This window comes from Callospermophilus lateralis, chromosome 18, assembly GCF_048772815.1.
Source record: "Callospermophilus lateralis isolate mCalLat2 chromosome 18, mCalLat2.hap1, whole genome shotgun sequence".
In the NCBI taxonomy this organism is placed as follows: domain Eukaryota; kingdom Metazoa; phylum Chordata; class Mammalia; order Rodentia; family Sciuridae; genus Callospermophilus; species Callospermophilus lateralis.
In genome coordinates, this window is record NC_135322.1 from 3,523,767 (window position 1) to 3,540,379 (window position 16,613).

At 40.7% G+C, this 16,613-nt stretch overlaps 2 protein-coding genes across 2 annotated transcripts in view; one reads left to right on the forward strand and one right to left on the reverse strand.

The window, feature by feature from the left end:
* Positions 1-1,354, reverse strand: part of LOC143638197 (uncharacterized) — a 2,830-nt gene extending 1,476 nt beyond the window's left edge. Inside the window, exon 1 of the mRNA XM_077105885.1 lies at positions 1,295-1,354. Coding sequence (XP_076962000.1) covers positions 1,295-1,354 — 60 coding nt within the window. The remainder of the gene's footprint in view (positions 1-1,294) is intronic.
* A 3,988-nt stretch (positions 1,355-5,342) lies between these two features.
* Positions 5,343-6,047, forward strand: LOC143638198 (vomeronasal type-1 receptor 2-like). The gene has a single exon (XM_077105886.1). It carries the CDS (start codon positions 5,343-5,345, stop codon positions 6,045-6,047), a length of 705 nt encoding a protein of 234 aa, XP_076962001.1.
* Positions 6,048-16,613: the final 10,566 nt, after the last annotated feature.

Here is a 16,613-nt window from a genome sequence, read left to right on the forward strand (position 1 = left end):
CATATTACCTTTTGCAATTGCTTCCTTCCCACCTCCTCCACATCCCTGAGCAAGTACTGACAGTACTACACTGCTCACAGAGGTGGTTTAATACTTCCATTCCTAAAAGACTATTTCATATGAATTTTAGCAGAAAGATATTTACAAAATGATATTTTACTACCTCTACATTTAACATACATCGGGCACTTCTAAACATCTAGACAAGACTAGAGGACTCAATCTGTCCACTCTGTAACAGTCTTGAATACACTGTACACATGTAACAATAGTTTTCATTTGAAAATGACTTCAAAATATGAGCATTCTGACCCCTCATTGACCCAGGGGGCTATAATGCTCACATTTTCAGAAGACAGTCCTTCCTAGGAATTTTAACACAAAACATACAAAATTGGTTTACTAATTCTACTTTTGTCACACACTGGCAACCTCTTTAACATCTAGAAAGACTAGATATAGATTAGGAGGACTCACTTGTCCTTCATACACAGTATGTGCACAGCAAAGTAAAATAAACCCCACAGACAACTCTTGGCTCTCGGGAAGCGCACTGGCACAGGGCTCCCCAGGACCAGCACACAACTCTGGACACTCAACAGGGATTGGCTGTTGCACCACCTCCCAACACATTTTTGTAATATTTTTAACAAAAAGAAACTTACAAAATGTGTTATTAATTTTACCACTTCTACTCTTAATATATATCAGGCAGGCACTTTAGAATACCTAGAAAGCCTATCTATTAAAAAAAATTTCTTAAAATTTTCAACTATATATACACTAATGAGGAATAAAATGCACACACAAAACAATGGTCATCATTTGAAAATTGTCTTCACGTAAAACCAGTGTGGGCAGGACCTCCTTCTCGCGGCCACTCTTCTCCATGTCCAACAACCCACTGGACCAACGTGGACAAGTGTCGCTCCTGGAGGTGGCCTAACAAATCCATTTCAAAGTCACTTCCAGAAGGCATTTCTGATTTTTTCAAACAAATGGACATTCACAAGACATTATTTTCTAACTCTATCACATGTTGGACTCCTCTTCACATCTAGAATGTCCAGATGTCGCACAGGTTTTGAAGGGTCGGGGGCAGGTGGAGAGCAGGTTTTCCCTTAAATACACAGGCCTGCTAGGAACGGCCACCAATCCTTCCCGAAGGGTGGCGGGGGGTTCTGACTGGTCAGATACGGCAAGTGACTCTACGTTTCTCTCTTTGGTAGAACCAACGCCAACAGGCGAGGCCGCTGACCGTCCACCCGTGGTCATCTTTGGGGGCTTCGCTCACCTTCCAGGACGGTTCCAGGTTTGCCTTGCTGAGACCAGGTGCACTCTTGAGGAGCCACATGGAGCGCTCACGGAGGGCCCTGGTCTGTGTGGCTCCGCTGTCCAGCTGTCCACCGCAGGGCCGAGCTTTCTAGTGACCACGCTCCTTCTTGGGACCTTGCAGCCCCTGCCGGCCTCCATTCTTCTCCCCACGCCCCTCGCCATCCAAAGGCGCCAGTCCTCGCCTGCATCTTCAGCTGGGAAGGACGGGATTGGGTCAGGAGACCCCGCAGCCAGCAGGGTCTGAGGTCCGACAGGTCGCCGGAAGCCATCGGGTCACTGGGTGGTAGGCTTACCAGTCCTTCACAGCCAGGCAAGTGGCAGTCGCAGCAGGAGCTCCAGGGAGCTGCAGGGGAGGCCACGTCCTGTCCCGGGTCCCCCAGCTCACCGCTGGCCTGGGGCCGGGGTCCCCCGAGGGCCCTGGAGAGCAGGCCGCGCTCTGTTCTCACCACGCTCTCTGCAGGACTGCTCTTTGCGGGCCTGTGCTTCTATTTTCACTGGTCAGTGTGATCCAGTTGACCATTGTAACCAACGAATATCACAAACAGTTGGCAAAGAACCTGAATAGTCATTTCTCAGAGAAAACAAGTGGTAAATGGGTGTATGAAAAATTTACAATTCCCTAGTCATCAGGAAAGCGCACGTTGAATCCACCGTGGGGTATCACCACATGCTGTTAGAATGGCATGTGTTGAAGAGGATGTGATAAAAATGGGACCCTTACATATATTGTGGGGAAAGTAAGTCAGTACAGCCATTGTGGAGAAAAGTACAGAGCTTCCTCAAGAAATGCAAAATAGAATTACATAAAACCTATCCATCTCACCACTTGGGGGTGCAAATTTCAGGGAAATGTAGTCGGTATGTTGAAGAGATGTCTACACTCTCACGCTCAGTACAGGATTTTACACAATAGCCAACACAAGGGGTCAACCTAAGACTCCATCAATGGATGAATGGTAAAGGAAATGTGGATTATATGCACAACAGGATACAATGTGGTCTGAAAAATACAGACCTGTCATTTTCACATGGATGAACTTGGAAGACACTATGTTAAATGAAATAAGCCAGGCACATAAACACAAATACTGCCTGATCCCACAAACATGTGGAATGGAAACTGTTGAACTCAGAAGAATAGAAAGATGATCATCTTTGATGAGTTGTCACCCCATGTCAAGGGATAAAAATCATAGGAGGATTACATTTAGGAGCTCTATTGTACAAGATGGTGGTTTAAGTCAATTGCAGTGTATTGTATTCTTGGAAGTTGCTACAAGAGTAGATTTTGTGTTATCACAAAAAGTTGTGATGTAGTGTATGTATTAATTAGCTTAATATAATCATTCTGTATGTATAGTAATGCATTTCTGTATCAGGAATTGAATCCAGGGGCACTTTATCATGAGCTAAATTCTAGTCCTTTATGTTCATATTTTGAAAAAGGGTTTCATTAAGTTGCAGAGGCTGCCTCAAATTTTCTTCCATCTGCCTCAATTGCGTGAGTTGTTGGAATTACAGGTAGGTGTGCACCACTGCATCTGGCACATATATAATTCTTAGGTATCACTTAAAATGGAAAAATAGTACACCTTCTTCACTCTGAATCCTTCATCTGTCAGGTCTCAACATTTTCTGCATCAGCATGTGAGGCTGTGTCTGTCCCTAGGCATTAAGGCAAAGGAAGTGTTTTTCCAAAACACTCACATCCTCTCTCTTTAGACCTGATTATAGAAACTTTGATAATCATAGAAACTTCTAAGTGCCTGTGGTAATTGGGAACTGGAAGAAAGTCTTATTAATGTCAACATCACAATCATGCGCTGTTGCTGAAACTATAAGTGAAGTGATAATTGTGTTTCTTTGGGGAGTTGAGGTCCCAGGGTGGGGGACCCAGCCTCAAGGTCTGGCTGCCTCCCTCCCATATGACACAGGGTGTCATGACTATCAGTTGAGCCTGGCTTTCTGGAAGCAGGAAACAGTCGGTGAGTATTCTCAATTCAGCCTGTGAAACAGTGTGTAAGGGGATCAGCTATAAATGAGTCTGTGTCTGCTTAGGCAACGTCTGGAAACATGGTCCATCTGGGGTGACAAAGCCACCTACGAAGGAGGAAAAGGGACAAGGGCTGAGCTTGCAGAGTGACTGCAGTCTGAGACCCTACCGCAGCCTCTCTCCTCCTAACATCCTTTAACACAGCAGTGCTAATGATGGTCGTGGGAATTTGTTCCAAGAAGTACTGAGGGCTGCTCTGTATGAGCACTGAGACTGTGATTCAGGAGCCAGTGGACTCTTCAGCCTACTCTGCAGACCCGGCCAGGACACGAGGGTGCCCTGTGTTGCTTCATGTTCCATGTCTGCAATGATGAGTTCGAGGGTGTCAACGGAGCCACCCAGTTTTCTATCTCACAATGGGATCAAATGGCAATTTCTGGAGTGTAATGAGATTTCTTCCACTTGGGCTTGATGTATTTAATGGAGGTGATAATTTGTTCTCTCTGAAAATATTTGTACTTTATTGATCAATGTGGGACAGTATTTCTTCCTGAAATGAGGGAAGGAGGTTTCTAAGAAAAGCTAATATTATATGCATGAGATTCACACAGCATTAAGAATTTAGCATGTTTCAGATTTAAATATGTCTCATGATACTTGTCAGGCTGTAAAGATTCTAATGTTGTTTTCAGTCTCTACTTTTCTTTTTTTTTTTGTTTTCACAAGATCTGATACCTCCACATTTCATTCTATATACTTGTCTTGTGGTCTTCTGTTTTAGCATCATTCCAAAATTACCTTACCTTTTACTTATTTTTGTACAATGAGAAGTTCAGCATTATATGCTACCTAATGATGACAAATTTAATTCTACCATAAAATTGTTTGCTGCTTCTCTAAATTTCATAGACCTTAGTTTACACCAAAACAGTGTCTGTGGTAGATACCATTGGCAAAAAGTTATGTGATTATTTCTATTGATATTCTAATATGTATTTCTATTCAGTAAATCAAATTTGACCACAGAAAATTATCGGGTGCATAAATATTTTACCAAGTCTTTGCATCTTCATTTACAAGTGATACTGGGTATAAAATAAATTATTCACAGAAAATAGGAAATTATCACATTCAATCAGTGGATTTCAAGTATCACAAAAATATATGTCTGTTTGGATTACTGAATGAACACCATTTAGCTATGATGATATAGTACTGAAATGAGCACCATCAATGTAACCTGGCCGCTAAGTACAAAACCTTTTCATTAATATTTGGATGAGACACAGAGCATTATTTTTACTGAATTATTTTTTTTTCTTTTGTGGTACTGGGGATGATCCTGGAGACTAGTACCACTGAGTTACGCCCTCAGCCCTTTGCATTTTTAATTTGGAGACAGGGTCTCTTTAGTGGTTGAGGTTGACCTTGAACTTGTGACTCTCCAGTCTCAGCCTCCCAGTCCTTGGGATCAAAGGCATGTGTGACCATGCCTGGAGCCAAATTTTCTTTATGTGTAAAAGAAAAATAATATTAGTATTGAGGCAGAAGTTTCTGATTGTTAAATTATCATGTTAAATGTTATAATAGGTAAACCATTAGTCACAGAGGACCATACAATGTAAATGCGACAGAAACACAGAGACTTTGGAAAACTCTTAACAATGAAAATCTATGTTATAAGAAATTCTTAAGGAGAACTGATGGTAGGTAAAAAAATTTGAATTTTTTTTCTGTGACATATTAACCCTACAACTTTTCTTTTGGTACAGAATCCTGTTTTCAATGTTTAAATGAAGTCCTGGATAATAGTAGGATGACCTCCAAGGTTTTGAGATTTGGAATAATCTTCCTTTTTCAGATTTTCATTGGAACTCTGGGGAATTTCTCACTCTTGTTTTATCATGCCTTCCTTTACTTCAGCGGATTCAGATCAAGGCCCACAGACTTGATTCTCAGGCACCTGACTGTGGCCAACTCCTTGGTCCTTCTCTCAAGAGGAATCCCAGAGATCATGGCAGCTTTTGGGTTGCGACGTTTCCTCGGTGATATTGGATGCAAGCTTGTTTTCTCTGTTCACAGAGTGGCCAGAGGTGTGTCTGTTACCACCACCTGCCTGTTGAGTATCTTTCAGTACATCACCGTCAGCCCCAGGAACTCCAGGTGGGCAGAGCATAGAGTGAAAGCCCAGAAGTCTATTGGCTTGTTTAGTTTCCTCTGCTGGGTCCTACACATGCTGCTAAATATCAGAACTCCTATGCTTATGACTGACAGATGGAGCAACAGCAACGTCAGCACAGGTATAGATTTTCTATACTGTTCAGCTGTGCTCCACGACAGAGACACAGACTCAGTATTTGCAGCATTGACTTTCTCACATGACGTTTTGTGTCTGGAACTCATGATCTGGGCCAGTGGCTCCATGGTTCTCATTCTGAACAGGCACATGCAACGTGTCCACCATATTCACAGATACCAAGTGTCATCAAGATCTACTGCTGAGACCCGCGCTACACGAAGCATCCTTGTCCTGGGGAGTGCCTTCATTTTCTCCTACACCCTGTCCTCCATTATTCATGTTTGCTTTTCTGAGTTTGGTACAACTGCGTGGTGGCTGGTGAGCACCTCTGCCTTAGTCAATGGGTGCTTCCCCACAGCCAGCCCCTTCATCCTCATGGGTCGTGAACGCTGCGCATCCCACCACACCTGGAGGAAATAAACAAACAGCTCAACTCACATGGGTACCTTATTTTTCTGTATATCATGGTTGCTTCATGTAGCACGGGACTCAGGTACCCTTATTAATTGCAATTATGAAGCCAGCCTAGTTGCTAAAGCATTTGTTTCTCTAACCAAGAGTAATATATAACAGTACCACATGAAATCAGTTTACTGTTTATTTTTAAAAAATAATTTTGTACATATTTTGATTTTTTTGTGCTCTCTTGCCTTCATTATTTTTGCTATATGTGGTATATTTCATTGATATACTCCATGATTTAACAAGTTTGTTTTGCCTTTATTCTGTTTATTCAATCTAATAAATCTCATAAATGACACTATCTTTAAGTTAACTTTCTCATTTTAAAATTTTTCTTAATTCTTTTATTTATTTCCTTTTTTGTGGTGCTGAGGATTGAACCCATGCCTCACATGTGCTAGGCAAGTGCCCTACACTGAGCTACAACCCCAGCCCCAGTTTTCTCTCATTTAATATTTTTTTGTTTCTCTTCTAGGTATCCTTGCTTCATCCAGCATGTCAGATCCAGATATTTATTTCACATTTTAATTTCTGCATCATTTATATTTCAAATAATTCTTTAAATATTGATTACACTGTATGCAATTATTAAAATTCTTTTATTCATTTTTCAACTGTTAATTTTATACTTGCATTACTGTGGTGTGATTAATGTACAACAATTTGCTGATTTTAAATCCATGTCTTAATATGTTTGAAATTACGTGTTCATTCATGAAGCCTTTATCAAAATTCAAAAAAAAAAAAATCAGTAGATGGAGGGGACCAGAGGAAAGGAAAAGGTGGGGAGTCCTGGGGACTGAATTAGAACAAATCATATTCCACGCTGTTGTTATTATGTCAAAATGTATACTAAAATTAGGTATAACTAAAGCAAAACTAAATTTCAAAAATCAATGCCATTCAAACCTGAGGCTGTGTGTGTGTGTGTGTGTGTGTGTGTGTGTGTGTGTTGTACTGGGGTTTGAACTCAGGGTCTCCCCTTTGCTAGGCAAGCACTTTTGCTCTGAATTACATCTTCAGTCCTGAAACTTCCTGTAATCTTGTCCTAATTTGTGTTTGAGAGCAAAATTTAGCCATGTACCTGAGAAGCAAAAGCATGGAATGGTGGTCTGTCTTCCTAGGGACGATTTCTCACTGAGTCCCATCCCCAGCCCTTTTTTTGAGACAGGGTTTTGCTAAGTTGCTGAGGCTGGCCTCCAACTCATGATCCTCCTGCCTCAGCCTTTTGAGTCACTGGGATTACAGGCATGTTCTACCATGTCCAGCAGAAGTCTTATTTCAGGAAAGCAATATTTCCTGTGGGTATGTGTTTAATTTGCCTTATGTTTTATTTAAAATAAATATCTTATAAATTACAACTATATGAAGTGGGTTTCCCAGAATGTTGCTTCCCACATTGTCAGTCCCACACCCCTGCCTGTGAACATCCGTTTCCCCCTCCCTTCCCTGATAGTGAGGGCCTCATCTTCCCCCAACATTAGTGATGTCCTCTTCTTTTCACATACATGGCTAATTTCTATGTCTTCTCGAGAGAACTGTCCTTTGGCTCATTTTCCATTTGCTTATTTGGCTATTAGATTGTATGTTTATTTCATTGATTTTTGCTCTTCTATTGTAGGAGTTTCTAATATATTTTGGACATTAACCCCTAAAAGAGATAAGATTTGGAAATATTTTTCTCCTTTTCTGTGGGTCCCCTTTTCACTTTTTTGCTGTACAGAATATTTTAGTTTGATATAATTCCACTGATTCATTTTTTGGTTTTCTGTGTGTGCTTTTGGAGTTTGATGGAAGAAATCTCAATTATACTTTGATAAACTCTTATTGCAGAGAGGATTGTGTATGTGATCTTGCTCCCATAATAAATGCTAAACATGAGCAGCAGTAAATCAAATAGGTTGTAAGTATTATGTAAGTTCACATATAATTTAATTTCATGAACGAGTACAAAAGTTCATTGCCCCATCAATAATTATAAAATAAGTTCTCTTAAATAAATAAGAGATAGAATGTGTAATTTTCAATTGAAGACTTCCCCACAGGTAAGTGCCAAGAGGTTGGAAGGTTAGTTCCTTTAATATGAATAGCAAGTGGGATGGTCTTCAATGAACTGGGTGTAGGGTTGTGGAGACGGCACTCGGCTGGAAGGCAAAAGCCTGAAATGGCCTCAGTAGACAGCTGGCCCGACAGACACTGAGCATTTTGGCCCAGGGACTTCATGCAGTTGTAGGTCAAAGGCCCCAAGTTCTTTCAGAGACTGTGATGCTTCCACTGTGCCTGACTACAGTAGAAAGGGTCTAATAGCTGTGGAAGTTAATATGGGGCGCTTGTTCAGTGGGTTATGTTCACACATTAAATACTGATATAAATTGTAATAAAGTAGCTCTGTCAGTTTGTGTTCAGATCAAACAAGGAATGGTAGATTATCAGTACAGAGAAGACGTGTCTTCTGTCTTATATACACACTGAGCAACTAGAAGCCCGGGAGGGCTGAAAGAGTCCAGTGACTGTGGGCAGTCCAAGTTGGCTGCCGTGTCCCCTCCCTACGTCTGCATGCAAGCCTCCTGCCCACCGTATTCCCTCAAGGCCCAGGGTGGCTGTACCCACCCCAGACTTCCTACTTTCAATTATTCTTTCTTGTTTATTCACCTGGGGAACATGGGTGTGGTGGGTGGTATCTGGTTGATTTTATGAAGGGTGACATATCTTTCGGTGTTCTAATCCCTGAGTAGATGGGTTATAATTCATCTCACATCCTGATTTAATTGAATAATAAAATATTTGTCCTCTTCTCATTGTGGGGAACGTTTTTCAGGATTGGTGGTGATTTGTTTTAAAGTCTATTTCCTGACCACTGTCCAGAATCATGTCGGATATAAACACGGGCAGCCCTCACCAGGCTTTGCTCTAGTGGAGCAATTGGCAGAGGCTGGCCAGACTCCTACCCGAGTGTCTGGATTCTGCAGAATAGAGCTCACTGGCTTCAGAATCTGTACACAGGATGTTTCCTTCCTGTCTGGGATCTACAGTACCTTCCTAAGGACAGTTAGCCCAGGTTCCTGGCAAAGGAGCCTCACAAGGAAGCAACTGGCAATTCCAGCCTTGGCTTTTGATGCACTTGGAGATGTGAAATTGTTTACGGAGACTGTGGAGTCCAGATGCCCAGCTGGACATGCAAGAGTGCACTGAGTTGGCCTGAGAATCTTGACCATCTTCTGCCTCCTTCTGTGTTGGCAAATGCACAGGAATATGCATCTGTGGCCTGCAGCCTCCTTTCCTCTCCAGGGACATAAATATGCAGCTGCCAATTCTGAGTACAGGGCCTGTGGTTACTATCTTTATTATTTTTTGTACCCGGAATTGAACTCTAGGCCTTAAATAGGCTGCAAAAGTGTTCTATCACTGAGCTGCACCCCAAGATCTGGGGTTTTATCAGGACCCTGCTTGAGGGGATCTCTCCTCTACCTTCCCTCCCTTGTCTGTAAACAGGGATCCAGGCCAGCATGATCCCCCTAGACTCTGTACAATGAGCCTGGCCTTAGGCTGGCATTCATATGACAGGTCAGACTTCAGACTAAGTATGTACAGCCATCCAAGGGGAAATATTTTTTTTTCTGTGTGAGATCAACATGGACTCTGTGGTCAGAGACTCTCCCATAGTTCTCTTGTCCAGTGACTTGCTCTAGCTCTGTTGAGGGCTGTTTGGCCAGGAAGGATCTGTAAGTGAAAACAGCAAAATGAGCATTGGCAAACCCAGTGCTGACAGAGAAACCCACACTTGTTTGGTAATGTCAGAAGGGGAGAAGAGGTGTCTCCAGGGGTTCAGAACCCACAGATATTCACAGCCAGTCGACATGTATACCAACCTTGAAACTGTGCTCCTGCAACACAGTATTCTCGTCCTTTCTCTTACCCCAGTGTTAGCTGATCAGAGACAGAGAATACCACTCCTGGACCCAGGTCAGCTGCTTCACCAGGGCAGGTCCCTTCTCTATTGTGACCTCACAGAATCAGCCTGAGTCCCTCCTGTTTGGTCACTCTGCAGGCATCTGTTCAAGCTCCCTAAAGACCCTCTCCCAGCATCCAGGGGACTTCAAGACATTGGAGGATTTCCCATGCAGATGGGAAACAGGCTGAGCATGTTATCTTATCCCACTTCCAACACAGAGGGAGAGGAGAGAGTCACCTGGGATTGCTTTCTCTCCTCACAGGAGGAATCTCCTTGGATCATCTTCTCCTGAAAATCTCTCTATTTCCTGGTCCTCGGTGAAGAACTATGAGGTAGAATATTGAATTTCTTATAATTCTGGATATTCACGCTGTGAATCAAAGCCCTGGCTGGTTGTGAAGTCCCACGTGCTGGTTTTTGCTTTAGTTCCATGCACTTGCAGGATCCTATCCAGAAAATCATTGCCCACACCAATGTTTTCAAGTTTTCCCTTACGGTTTATGAGTTCCAGAGAAAAACAGAAAACGACTAAAAACACGTGGGAGTTATTTTTTTTTCTGTATGTGAATGTAACCCAGGGTCACTCTACAATTGAGTTACACCACCAGCGCTGTTTATTTTTTTATTTCAAGAGTCTTGCTAACTTTCTCAGATGGTCTAGAATTTGTGATCCTTCTGTTCTCAGAATCAAAGAAGCTGGGATTACAGGTGTTCCCACTGTACCAGGCTAGAGACAGTGCTCTTAACCAACACTTCTCAAAAGAAGAAAACAAATGACCAACAAATATATGAAAAAATGCGCAATACCATTAATCATGAAGGAAATGCATATTAAAGTACAGATACCATTTCACGCCCCTTAGAATAGCTGTTACCAACAAAATATAACATGCAAGGAGTAAAAGAATCATAAATGAGATAGTATCTAACTAAAAAGCTGCTTCCCAGCAAAGGAAATAAGATCATGAAGAGGAAGCCTACAGAATGGTAGAAAATTTTGCCACTGCACCTCAGATAGATCATCAATCTACAGGATATACAAAGATCTCAAAAAACTTACCACTGTGTGTGTGTGGGGGGGATAAATGGGGAATGGAATTGAACACACACTTCACAGAAGAAGAAATATATTAGGTCAACAAATATGTGAAAAATGGTTCAATACCTCTAGCAATAAGAGAAATGAAAATTAGAACTACACTGAGATTCCATGTCATTCCAGTCTGAATGACAACTATAAAGTATACAAGTAAATATTGACAAGGATGTGAGGGAAAAGGGACACTCATGCATTGCCAGTGGGACTGCAAAATGGTGCAACCACTCTGAAAAGCAGTATGGATATTCCTCAGGAAACCTGGAATGGAACCACCATTTGACTCAGTTATCCAAATCCTTGGTTGCCATAGTCTGGCTGGGCACAAAATCACGAGCCACTCAAGCAGGAACAAACTTTATTTCCAAAACTCCCTCAAATGCCATGCACCCAGCCTTCTTCGGGACACACTACACCAATAGGTAATCCCTCCTCCGGAATTCCCTCCTACCGCACTTCCCCAACCAATGGGAACTCTCCGGGAGTCCTGTGAGAGCTGCAAAGTAGCAGGCCGAGGTGGACAGCAGGGGTCTAGTCTCCAATTGAATTCACATCTTAACATAATCATTATCATCTCAATGGCTTGCTGGTGTCACCTTTCAACCAAAAATGTCATGCATCATTCCTACTTGGCTATGGCTCTCAGCATCTCCCCCCGACATCTGTTTAATTAAGCACCAAGCATGTGGCTTAGGGACCATGCCTGTTAGGCTGTCCAATACTACATATGGTTCTTACCCGTCATTGGATGACCTGACCTCTAGGCGTCAGCCTCCTGTCTTAGGTTGGTACCACTGCAATTGGACCATACCTGTCACTGACTACCAGTCCAGCATACAGCCATACTTGTTGATAGGCCTTTGCACCAGTGTGTGTGGGGGGGTGAGGTTCTTTACCTCACCTCTGTTGGCCCCAAAATTTGGCCTTGGTGCCAGTGGGGGGGGTGAGATTCTTTGCCTCACCTCTGTTGGCCCCCAAATTTTAGACCATCACTAGTAGAGGGAGGAGGATTCAGAAATGCCATGACACCAAGCCAATTGATGGCTACTTTGGAAAAATTGTATCACCGGTGACACCATCAGCAAAGATATGCCAGCACTACCACAATTCGCTGTACCAACAGATAGTTCACAATGTATACAAGTGATACATAGTCCAGGCAAGTTCTGCAAGTAGTTCAAAGTGGAGGAATCTATCAATATGTCCATTACCTCCCAAAGTAAATCAACTCCTTGATTGAGCATTACTTGTTGAGTTATTATTCACTGATGCATCATTTTACAGTTATTGAAGAAGCTGTAGTTTGGTTTTATCTTTGTCTTCACCAGCACTGGGATGAAGATAGGAATTCTGGCAATGATGGCTAAAAAAAATATGTAACATTCCAACAGGTACTAAGAAAACAATTTTCTGAACAATTTACATTATCCTGAACAGAAATATTAAATATAATGAAAAGGAAAGGTGAAAGTAGACAAACAGATCTGTTAACCTCCTTATTTGTACACATATTAAAACAATCCTCAACAGCTGTTTACCCAATTTAAATTAAACCATTAAAATCACGTGAATAAAAAAATTCGGATCCATTTTTTTCATGAGCGCTCCTCATATATGATATATGGACATACGCACATACAGACATACAACACAAAACACAAGTGTGCACACAAACATACAACACATAAGACAATAGTAAAAGCCTTGTAGCTTTACACAGGTGAAATCTCCATTGCAATGTTTAAAAACTTCACAGTCAAAAAATAAAACTGATCAGAAAAATATTAACCTAGGTCTGTATGAGCTCAAAAAATAAAATAAAACTTTATGATGTGGGAAAAGGCAATAATAAAATAGATATTGAAAAAGCATCCTGGTTAATCACTGTCACAGATGTAAGACTAGCCAAGCTGGAGCTCTGGATATCAGCTGTTATGGATTTGAGTCAAATCATCTTTTTGGTCTGTAGAAATCACTTTGGTTAGTCTCTCTGGAATCCAAATCGGCTGCTGTTCTCCCTGTGGAAACACACAAACAGAACCCGACTCCAGACAATCAGTGGGTCAGGACCTTTCCATTGTCCTGTTAGAATATCCTTCCAAAGTACTGATGTACATTTTTTGGACACATATGCCTTTCCGCAGCACTAAACCCTGATGAATTCAAATTTAAAAAGTTTAGAGTAAAAAGTGTTATTTTAAGTTTATCTTTGGGGGATATATACCCCTTTCCAATTACCTCTTTTTGTTTTAATAAGTACATTTTAATAGTTTGATGAGCTCTTTCAACTATGCCTTGTCCCTGTGGATTGTATGGGATTCCTGTTATATGAGTAATGCCAAATGATGAGCAAAATTGTTTAAAAGAGGTAGAAGTATAACCAGGACCATTATCTGTTTTTAACTATTTTGGAATGCCCACAGTGGCAAAATTTTGTAAGCAATGAGCTATAGTATCTTTAGTTTTTTCTCTCGCATGAAGGGAGCCCATCAAAAATCTGGAAGAAGTATCAACTGTAACATGCAAATATTTTAATTTTCCAAATTCTGGCAAGTGTGTGACATCCATCTGCCAAATATGGTTAGGTATCAATCTTCTAGGATTGACTCCAAGATTAACTTGTGGTAAAAAGGTCACACAATTTTGACATTGTTTTATTATATGTCTGGCTTGTTCCTTAGTTATTTTTAAATGCTTTTGTAAAGTATTAGCATTGACATGGAACCTTTTATGAAAATTTATAGCTTCTTCTATTGTGGAGAAAATATGTATGTCATGTGTAGTTTTATCTGCTAAATCATTGCCCAAACTAAGGGCTCCAGGCAATCCTGTATGTGCCCTGATATGTCCTATAAAGGATGGATCTTTTCTGTCCCAGATTAGACTTTGTATAGTGGAAAGCAAAAAGAAAAGAGTAGAGGAAGGGGAAATCCTACCAGCATCTTTAAGAGATACTATAGCATTAACTATACACTGACTATCAGAAAATAAATTAAATACAGAATCTTTAAACATCACAAAAGCTTGTAATACTGCACTAAGCTCTACCTTTTGAGCTGATTGTTTGGGTACTAAAAATGTAAACGTTTGATCAGGGGTAATAACTATTGCTGCTGTATCTATTTGACCCATCAGTGAATATATTTGGAGCATTCATGATAGGTGTTTTTCTTGTTATTTTTGGAAAAACTACAGGATGCGAAGAACAAAAAGACAACAAAGGATTAGATGGAAAGTGATTATCAAATGAAATATTAACTTTACACATGATTATTGCCCAAGTATTTAACTCATTAGCTAGCTCATCAATTTGATCCATAGTACATGGAGTAATAATTTTATTGGGAGAAATTCCAAACACTCCCTTAGCTGCTTTTATTCCTTTGAGTATTAATTGTCCTACAGCCTCAGGATACCTAGTAAGAATAGGGTTAGGAGAATAAGATAAATGTATCCACAATAATGAACCTTCTTGCCAAAATACTCCTGTAGGAATATTTTTTGTTGGTATTACAATAAATAATAAAGGCAAACTTATATCAATTCTATCCAAATGCATATTTTCCATATATGTTTCAATAATTTTCAATGCCTTTCTTGCTTCAGGCGTTAACATGCAGGGTGAATTTGGATCTGATGGACCTTTTAGGATATCAAATAAAGGTCCCAACTCTCCTGTTGGTATGCCTAGATAAGGCCTTATCCACTTTATGTCTCCAAATAACTTTTGAAAGTCGTTAAGTGATTTGAGTTGATCTACTTGTATTTGAATTTTTGGTGGACGGACCATGGTTGAGGATAATAGAACTCCTAAATAATTAATTGGAAGATTTAATTGTACTTTGTCTATTGCTATCTCTAGATTATAATTTTTAATAAATTTGTAAGTGTGGCATAACATTCTAGCAATGTGTTTTTATCTTTATGTGCTAATAATACATCATCCATATAGTGAAATATTTGTAGTTCAGGATTTTGATTTCTAAATGGCTGGATTGCTTTGTTAACATAAATTTGACACATAGTTGGGCTGTTAGCCATCCCTTGAGGGAGTACTGTCCATTCATATCTCTGATCAGGGCCTTCATGATTCAGTGCAGGGATAGTAAATGCAAAACCTGGACTATCCTCAGGATGAATTGGAATTGAAAAAAAACAATCTTTAATATCTATAGCTAAAATATACCAGGTTTTTGGCAAAGCAGACAATTGAGGAATCCCTGATTGAGCAGGTCCCATAATAACCATCTCATTATTAATGGCTCTTAAATCTTGCAATAATCTCCATTTACCAGATTTCTTTTTAATGACAAAAATGGGAGTATTATGGGGAGATACGGAAGGTTGTATATGTCCTTCCGCTAATTGTTGTTTGAGGTCATGAGCTACTTGTATCTTTTTTTAGTCAGGGGCCACTGAGGAACCCACACTGGTCTTTCTGATTTCCAAGTAATTTTTATTGCCTCAGTGACCCCTTCTGAAAACCCAATCCATGTCTATTTATTCCTTGATCTATTTGAATTGGTGTTGCTATACCTTGTTCTTGTTCTCCTAATCTTTTTTTTTCTTTCCTGAAACCTTGTCTAGCCCTAATAGTGGGTGCATTTGGATTGATGTTATTTGTTAATGTCAAACCTAATTGATCTAGGACATCTCATTCCCATAAATTTATAGGAAGATGATCCAATACATATGGCTGTATAGTTCCTTAACATCCTTCAAGATCTTTCCAATCTAATACCATTGCACTTCTATGGGGATTAGTTGCCACTCCTAGGCCTCAAAGTGTTTGAGTGGCTTGTTGTAATGCCAATGTTTTGGCCATTCTTGATGAGAGATGATGCTAAGGTCTGCACCTGTATCCAGTAGCCCATTAAATTCATGTCCTTGAATATTTAGTTTTAGCATTGGGCAAGAATCTAAATTTAAAGACAGCATAGCCCAATCTACACCTGTGGAGCCTAATCCCCTAGAACCTCTTTCTACAGTACTATTGGAAAATTTATCATGCAGGCTGGGTATTATTAACAACTGTGCTATTCTATCTCCAGGTGAAATTACTGATATACCTCTTGGAGAACTAGCTATAAATTTTATTTCACCTACATAATTAGGATCAATTACCCCAGGATTTATCATAAGTCCTTTTAGTGTAGAAGAACTGCATCCCAATAATAAGCCTACTGTTACTTGGGGAAGAGGTTCTTTTACTCCTGTGGGAATGATTTGAACTCCCATCTCTGGAGTTAGTACTGCTCTGGTGGAGGTGCAGATGTCCAACCCTAGGCTCCCTCTGGTTTGTCTGATGAGGGGTCTGATGGACAATGTGTCCTGGGCACTACCTTGATGGTGTTGCTGGGTTCCTCCATTGCCCCATATATTTGTGGTTGTGGGCACCGGAGCATTGGGCCCCCCTGTCCATTTTTTGGCAATGGAGCCGGATGCTTTTCTCCTTGATACCATGGGTAAACACCTG